This window comes from Helianthus annuus, chromosome 14 (genome assembly GCF_002127325.2).
Source record: "Helianthus annuus cultivar XRQ/B chromosome 14, HanXRQr2.0-SUNRISE, whole genome shotgun sequence".
NCBI lineage: Eukaryota > Viridiplantae > Streptophyta > Magnoliopsida > Asterales > Asteraceae > Helianthus > Helianthus annuus.
Window position 1 is genome coordinate 103,845,473 of NC_035446.2, and position 8,791 is coordinate 103,854,263.

An 8,791-nucleotide genomic window follows, 5' to 3' on the forward strand; every position below is an offset into this window, starting at 1 on the left:
TCAAGCTCCTAGGGCGTGGTACGAGACACTGTCTACACATCTGATCAAGAATGATTTTGAAAGAGGTCAGATTGACAGTACACTATTCATCAAGAGGAAGAAGGAAGATTTTTTGCTGGTACAGGTGTACGTGGATGACATCATCTTTGGGTCATCTGATGAAAGCATGTGTAAAGAGTTCGAGCAGGTGATGAAGAGCAAGTTCGAAATGAGTGCTATGGGTGAGCTGTCTTACTTTCTGGGATTACAAGTTGAACAGAAGGAGGATGGAATGTTTATTCATCAAACAAAGTATGTGTATGACATTTTGAGTCGGTTCAAAATGAATGATTGCTCTACTTCCAACACACCCATATGTGAAAATCACAATCTTGGCCCAGATCATGAAAGTACTGAAGACGTTGATCCTACTTAATACAGGGCAATGATTGGTTCTCTAATGTACTTGACTGCTTCAAGACCCGACATCATGTTTGTCGTATGCTTGTGTGCCAGATATCAGGCAAATCCTAAAGAGTCACACATGAAAGCAGTGAAGCGGATTCTTTGTTACTTGAAGGGGAAACCTAAACTTGGGTTGTGGTATCCAGCTGATAGTGATCTGACGTTTGTTGCTTACACTGACTCAGACTTTGGAGGATGCAAGTCGAACAGAAAGTCTACAACAGGTGGTTGTCAGTTCTTAGGAGGCAGGATCGTGTCTTGGCTATGCAAGAAGCAATCCTGTGTGTCTACATCTACGTGTGAAGCTGAATATATTGTTGCTGGAAGCTGCTGCTCTCAGGTTCTCTGGATTCAACAGCAGATGCGCGATTACGGTTTGGATTTCACTTGTACTCCTATTACGATAGACAATAATGCCACTATTTCAATAACTAATAATCCCGTGAACCACAGTCGCACTAAACATATTGACATACGTCATCATTTTATACGGGATTGTGCTGAAAAGAGACTAATTGAATTACATCGAGTCGACACAGAGGATAACCTGGCAGATCTTTATACTAAAGCATTTGACAGGGCTCGCTTTGAACATTTAGTCGAACTCAATGGGATGAGGAATCCTGAATAACTGGTTTTTCATAAGAATTTTTGTAAATAGTTTACTGTTTTTCTTAAAAATCAAAAATAAAAAACAAAAAAAAAATTGAAAAATTAAAAACATAAAAAAAAATTGAAAAATGAAAAATGAGTTATCACTGTGTGAAAAAGGAGAAATGATAGTACATCAGCAAGTTAGACTGTCACACTGAACTTGAACCTAAATTGCTTAAGTGTGATAGCAGCTTCATCATATGATGTACCAGTAGGCAAAAGCATGAGATAATCAACTTACCAATGTGATATAAACTTCAATGAACTGAATATGAGTGTATGGTTTAATGACCTTAATTCTTGCGTTGATAGATTGCCAAAATCTGAAGTTTTGGGTCTTTATACTGTTATTTCATCTAGGGATATCTTGGCTGTCTGTCTGTTAGAACTAAAATTGTACATAACCCCAAGAAAGATAGTCACTTGGAATTAGCTCATTTCTATTTGAATGTTTGTATGTCTCCCGATACACACAATTTTGATCTGATTCTGAAATCTTCTGTGAAAAAAGTCGTGTACCTCCTCTGCTGCATCCAGATATATGCTGACCTGGAGGTGCTAGGCAACGACAGCTTCTGCTGCATCCAGATACATGCTGACCTAGTTGTACGTTGTCGCGCTATAGATCTAATACACCCGAAAGAGGCCCTCAAGTGCCCAAAAGAAACCCAACAAACCTATATTAAACTGAGAAAATCTCATTTGATTTGTATATTATACCATCTCTACTAAAGATCTATTATGTTCTCTTCTCAACCCATTCCCAGTTAAGATTTCAGAAATCTGGATTGGACTTGTGAAATATGTGGTAGGGAAGATACTTGCATGATAGAGTGTGTTGTTTATATTTCCAGGATTTGATTAGTATTTATTTGGGTGTTCATAGTTAAGCAATCACAACATGATAAAACAGTTTATATGCAGACCAGACACAGTCAGGATATCTTAAAGGATGAATTCAGTATACTCACCTACTACGATGAATCTTTGTGCATACCTTGATCGCGGGGGTATATCCTGAAGTGGGACACGCTAGTATATCAGTAATAAAATTACCTTAACGTATCATATGGTAATGGTACTTGAAATGTTCATGCATTTTGTTTAAGAGGACAAACATACTGGTAATCGTCTTGAACTGTTATTTCACGAGAAATTAAATAAAGAATTATCTAATTGTGTGAAACAGTTTGATTATGTTGACATGATTTTCTTACCAGTGATTCTCACAAACATAGAGTGTTTATTGTTTTTCGTTATTTACTTGCTTTCAGAAAAATATAAAAATCCAAAAATAGTGTCTTTTTCTGTTTAAAATTCTTAATGTATGGAAAACTGTTATTCTTGGAGGAATTGTTACTGATAGGGGGAGACGGTGTTAGAAAGTGAGTTCAAGATTTTTAAATCTTGCAGGATCTTAGGTTGATCAGTTAATCAGCCAAAACAGAGTTTGAGAGACATTGAAATTCGTGAGAGCTAGGGTTTGGACGAATTTGAGTGTGTGAGGATCTTGATTGATTGTAATCAGTCAGATAGTTAATCAATAAAGATCTGGTTTGAAAGTGATTGCTGATTTCTGTTCATCTACTTGTTTTCTGCTTATTCTGATCAAGAGGATTCCGCACTCTTGATTGGAAAGACGATTCTGTGAAGATCCATACACATCAAGGGGACCTACAGGTACAAAGTGTTGAAGAACTTGTAGTGAAAGCTCAGAAAAGAACAGAAGGTGATGATGATTATGTTGAAATCACTGGGTTCAAAGCTGCTACTCCTCGACCTCCTCCACAAGATAAACCAGAATCGTCTCAACAAAAAGAAACATTGTTTGATTACATATTTGAAGGTCTTCCAACTGCAACAGGGATATTCACAGAAGACATCCCTGAAGATGACTATGATATGTTCAACAATGAAGCTGTAAATGAATTGTTACAAAAGGTCAACAAGCTAGAAAAGGAAAAAGCCAAAACTGAAGCAGAGCATGACATTCTAAAGAAACAGGTTGATAATTTGATGAAAGCTCATGATCAAGTCAGAGCGGTGTTGATAGAACAAGAAGAAACAATGAACAAGTTGAAGAATGAAGCTCAAGATAATTCCAAAGTGTTTGAACTTCTAACGGCAGGAATATCTTCATTGAATGTGAAGATAAAGAACTTGGAAGATGTGAATCAGATGCTCAATCAGCTTCTTAGTGAAATGAGTGAAGCTTCATCAAACGAAATGAAGGCAATGAAGTTGGAAATGGAAGCCATGAAAGCAGATAAAGTGGTAAAGGATGAACAACTACATATGTAATACTCTGTCATGGAAAGTAACCTAAAGATGGATGTTCATGCTGCTTTTAATGAGATCGAAGTAAAAAGAGCCGAGGAAAGAAGAAGCGAACGAGAAAGACGACTAGCTGAAGAAGCCACCCAAAAGAACAAAAGTGTTATTGAAGATATTCAAGAAGCTGGTGGATCTTCAAGTCAACCTGAGATTGATGGATCATCAAATCAAGAAGATATTGAAATGGTTGAAGCTGAAAATGAACAAGAGGTTGATGTTCAAGAACAACATGTTGTTGAGATTCAAGAACAAGTCATGGAAGATGTCACTGATGAACAAGGTCAAGACTTCATGATGATTGGTGAGTCTTCTGAACCCTTTGATGTTAACAATATTCTTCAAAGAGTAGTTGTTATTCAAAGAAAAAGAAAAGCTAGAGAAGTGTTGTTATTGGAATGGAAGACGCAGCAGTTTGTTCTTGTTGGAGATGCTCGCTTAGTGCCTTATAGTGTTAAGGAAATTGCTCGTCGAATGAAAATAAAAGAAAGACAAAGAAAGGCAAAGATAGCACGTGGAGAGATTGTTGATGATGATTCTGATATTGAGTTATTTGGAAACGAAGAAGAAGAAGATGAAGATGATAATGATGACAAAAAAGATGACAAGCCTGATGATACTAAAAATAAAGATGATAAGGGTGATGATGACAATGATCAAGGTGCTTCCGGGTTATTGATCAGAGATCCAATTCTTCAAGAAAGAATCGATGAATTGATGAATGATGAAATCAACGAACAAGAGGATGACTTACAAAATGAAGCTTCATCATCCGGAAAGCAGCATGCTGATCAGGTACTTCTTTCAAACCCAACTGTCATTTATTTGAATGTTCAACAAGAAGGAGAGGTTGAAGTTCGGAGAACTAGAGCTGAAATGCTAGAAGAGTTGGGATTAGAAGATGGAAAGTTTAAGTTTGATATTGAGGACGAGATTCCTCAATCTCCAGAGAAAGATTTTGAGCCAAGATATGCCTATGAAGCTGATCATTATGATGATGTCATTATTGAAGATGCTTCAGATTCATCCGATGATGAAATTGATTTTCATTATGCTGGAATTGATGCAACTTTTCCTTCATTAGCTGAAATGTTCAAAGATAGAAATGAAGATGAAATCAAAAGGAAAATTGTTGAAAAAGTTTCCACTGAAGATGTCCCGGAAACTATTCCAAGAGAGATTCTTGCTGAAGAACGGAAGAAGTGGTTCAAAGTTATGCCCAAAGAAAGAAAAACTCTCAGAGCTCTTCAGTATTTTACTCACAACAAAAATCTTTCATGGGGAGATATTCTATCATGGGGCTATCTTGAAGATCTTAAAGTCTATGCCATCAGACGGGAAGAGGGAGTTCAGTACTTTGAATTTCTATCAGACATCAGTTCTCTACCGTTGTGGGATGTGGATGAGTTGGTGAAAACAAAGAATATCAAGCAGTTCTACTATGGTCCAGAAGTTAGACAACATGATCAAGATTTGTGGAACTACATCAAATGGCAGGAAAAGAATGGTTATCCTGATTAGAAGCCACATTATCCAAAGCAGATTGTCACATATCTGGAGAATGGTAGAAAAGATATAACTTTGGATGTAAAGCCGCCTAAATGCTTGAAAAATTTGCTCTCAGAGCCATCGAGCAAGATTTTCATGATTTATTTCAAGGTTCGTTGTACAATGAAACAACGGTTGAGGCAATTATCTCTCTTTATGACAAGTCCACTGGAAAATCTCGAAGAATCAGTATTTTGGATCCAATGTGGCTTGTTAACTGCTCGAAGAAAGACATTGATTGCTTGTTCTGTAACAAGATCGTTTATGAAAAGAGAGACAAAGCTCAAGCAATTCAATATCAATCGATTGTAGATGTATGCTTCGCTCAAGACATCAATTCTGGAAGATATTGGAAGATTAAATGGAGAAACATTGAAATTGATGAATTCTTGAAAAGATACAAGCGGAGTCAAAGATCTGAAGCAATAGCAAAGAGTGCAGCTGAATTGGGAAAACGTAGGATGGGCATTATACCACCAACAGATCAGACACCAATTGAATCAGAGGAAAACAAGATTCCTAAATGGGATCGAAAGAGAAGGTAGACATAAAAGGTGGATGACTGAAGGTAGACATAAAAGGCGAAGAATGTTAGAAGAAAGAGAAGAAAAGAGGAGAAAAAAGGAAAAAGAGAGAAGACAGAACAGGAAGAAATAAAGACTATGCTGGAAGGAACTACAGCTACATCCGAGGGGGAGTCTGTTAGTGTAAAACGTCTGTAGCTTCCGTCAGCATGTAGTCATATTTTGTATGTTTGTATGTATTTTTGTTAGATTAGCAGGTCAGGATATGGCGCGATATTGTAAAGTGCTGACTTTTGAGTGACTATGTCAGCCGATCGGACAGTCGTCCGATCGAACAGCCCAGCCGATCGGACAGGCGTCCGATCGGTCAGCAATGTCAGCCGATCAGCTAGCCCAGCTGTTGGTGCACGAAATGTCTGCTGACTACGTCTTATCAAGTCTTGTGTCTAGATAGGCTAAACGGTTGTATAAACGCGATTAAAATAGGGTTGTTTAGGTTAGATTTAATCCTGGCCTTTTGAAAGAACCCTGGCCGTTTGAGATTGTCTGGCTGTTTGAGACCTGGCCGTTTGAACAGGATTCAAACGGACAGCCTATGCCTATATATAGTAGTCATTTTCAAACGGACAAGAGAGGTTGTTGATGTGTTTGTGAGTCGAGGTGCTGTCCAATTGTATTCAGAATTGTTGTAAAGACTTGCAAACAGTAATAGAAGGAAAAATTGAAAGGAATTGCTGTGTTTGACTTCATTTACGTTGATTCCGCCTTCGTATGTGAAGATGAACTGCTTCTACTGACATTTTAGGACATCAGAACGGTCCAACAAGTGGTATCAGAGCTCAGGACGAGGAGTTCATACCAAATACAGCTTGAAATCGCCGGATTATCTCATTTCTACCTTTCTTTTCTGATTTGAACTAATTGTCACGGTTAAAATGGCTTGAAACGTTCACACATCAAATGAAACACACTGATAATCAATCCTTGAAAGTTTGGAACTAAAATTCGACCTAAAACTAATCGAAATCACCGTGTCCGTTTGAAACTATTCGGTGAAAAATGACGTCATCCGTTTGAAAAGGCATCCGTTTGAACGCATCGTTTGAAATAGAATCCTATCGTTTGAAACGTGACCGTTTGAGTCACTTCCGTTTGAAAGAGATCGTTTGAAAGTCTATCGTTTGAAACTAGTGATTTTTCAAACGGACAAGTCCTGCTCGTTTGAATTACCTGCTCGTTTGAAAGCACACCGTTTGAATACATTCCGTTTGAAGCTATTGTTATTTCAAACGGACAAGTCTGTTCCGTTTGAATCTGATATTTTTCAAAACCAAAATTTTTCTAAGTGGTGTTTGATTTTACAGGTACATTCACGATGGACGATATTTTCTTGAATCCGTTCAGCGACATGTACGCATTCACAGGAAGTTCAGGAAACAATGATACGTCGTCGAGCAATACGAACGAGAATCAACCGAAAGAGAAAAAGAAGGAAGCTTGGGAGTCCGAAAGCGCATTTGGAACATTTAACAAACCTCCTAAGCTGATGGCTATAGAAGATTACAGCAGGTGGGCAACAAAGTTCGAAGACTGGTTGATGGCATTCGCTTTTCCCAGCTGGAAGAGCATGAAGAATGGATATGCCGAGGGAAAGAAGAATGGTGAAGCATTGAGATCGGCTGAAGAGATTGAGAGTTTTGTGGCTGAGCAAAAGTGTGTTGCCTTGTTTTTTCAATCGGTTCGGGAGGATATTATTTATTTGATAGACTACTCAAATGCTAAAGATTTGTGGGTAAAACTTGAAAAGAAGTGTCTTGGAAGCAAAGAGATTGTAAAAAATAAAACGAAACTTCTTAGAAAAGAGTTTGATATGTTTGGTTGTCTTAAAAATGAATCGGTGTGTAAAATGATTGAAAGGTTCGGTCATCTGAAGCTGGAGCTTGCTCGACACAAGATCACGTATTCTGATGAAGAACTAGTTGACAAACTATTTGATTCATTACCAGACGAAGTGGATTGGAGATATTACGCGCTGATGTTGAAGAACACTATTGCTCCTGAAGATTTGACTCCAGATGTGGTGATTGAAAGACTTGAAAGCCATGAGCTAGAGTTGAAGAAAACATACAAAGTTAATCACTCATCTTATCAGCAAAATCTGGATCTATACTATCCGAAAAGCTTGATGCCGAAAGCTACTTCTCCGTAAACTGCATTTTCTGATGAGAATGTTTCTCCAGCAAGTAAAGAAAGCCAAAGCAGTCCAAGCAGCGGAAGCCACAGTGGTTATCACAGTGGATCTATGTCTTCTGTAAATCATTCTGATGCGAAGTTTTCTTGCAATATCGCGATAGATTTGAAGAACGCACAGAATTTTGATGAGGAGTCGGCTAAGCAACAAATGGTCTTCTTGGCATCTGTGTTGGAATCCTACGAAGGGTTGGTGGCTGGTAAGATCGGGAACACAAATCTAACGAAGGAAGATTACGACCAGATAGACCCCGAAGAAATGGAGCTGATCGACATTCGTTGGGCGATGGCAAGTGCAGTTCGACGTGCACAACGCTTCATGGAGATTACTGGGAGAAAAACGATCGGTGGACCATCTACAAAGTTAGGGTTCGACAAATCAAAGGTGACGTGCTTTAAGTGTAAGCAGAAGGGTCACTTCAAGCGTGAATGTAGAAACGCATACGCTGATGAGTCAGAGAATCCGTTTAGAGACGATTACTACAAAAAGGCAATCTACCATCAAGATAAATCTGAGCCGCCCAGATTGAAGCAGTCTGAAGATAACAGAGACAAATCAAGGGCTCTGGCTGTGATTTATGATGATGAAGGGTACGATTGGAGTAAAGAAGTTCTACCGGAAGAAGATGCGGTGGGTTACGCATTCATGGCAAGTAATGATGAACCCATTCCATGGAAAGATGATCGTACTGAAGAGCAGAAGTATAAATATCGGAAGATGATTGCTGAAACCAAGATTATCAGACTTTCTGGTATCTATTTGGAAGCGAGAAGAGCAAATAGATGGGATCCAGACAGAGAATGCTACCTTGATAGGTATGGCAACATCGCGATTGATGATAAAACGCTAGATATCGAAGCCATCATCAAGGAGTACAAAGAAGAAGATGAATACTGGCAGCACAAGTGGTGGGGAACGCCAACTGAGAAGATGATTGAAGAAGAAAAAGAAAAGGAGAGAAAGGAGAAAGAAGAGAAAGAGAAGAAAGAAAAAGAAGATTTTGAGAAAGCAAAGCAAATTGATACTGGCTTGATTGATA

The 8,791-nt window shown here is 38.4% G+C and overlaps 1 protein-coding gene across 1 annotated transcript; it reads left to right on the top strand.

The window, feature by feature from the left end:
- Positions 1-3,426: 3,426 nt before the first annotated feature.
- LOC110907056 (midasin-like) lies at positions 3,427-4,950 on the top strand. The gene has a single exon (XM_022152088.1). It carries the CDS (start codon positions 3,427-3,429, stop codon positions 4,948-4,950), a length of 1,524 nt encoding a protein of 507 aa, XP_022007780.1.
- The last annotated feature ends 3,841 nt before the right edge of the window (positions 4,951-8,791 follow it).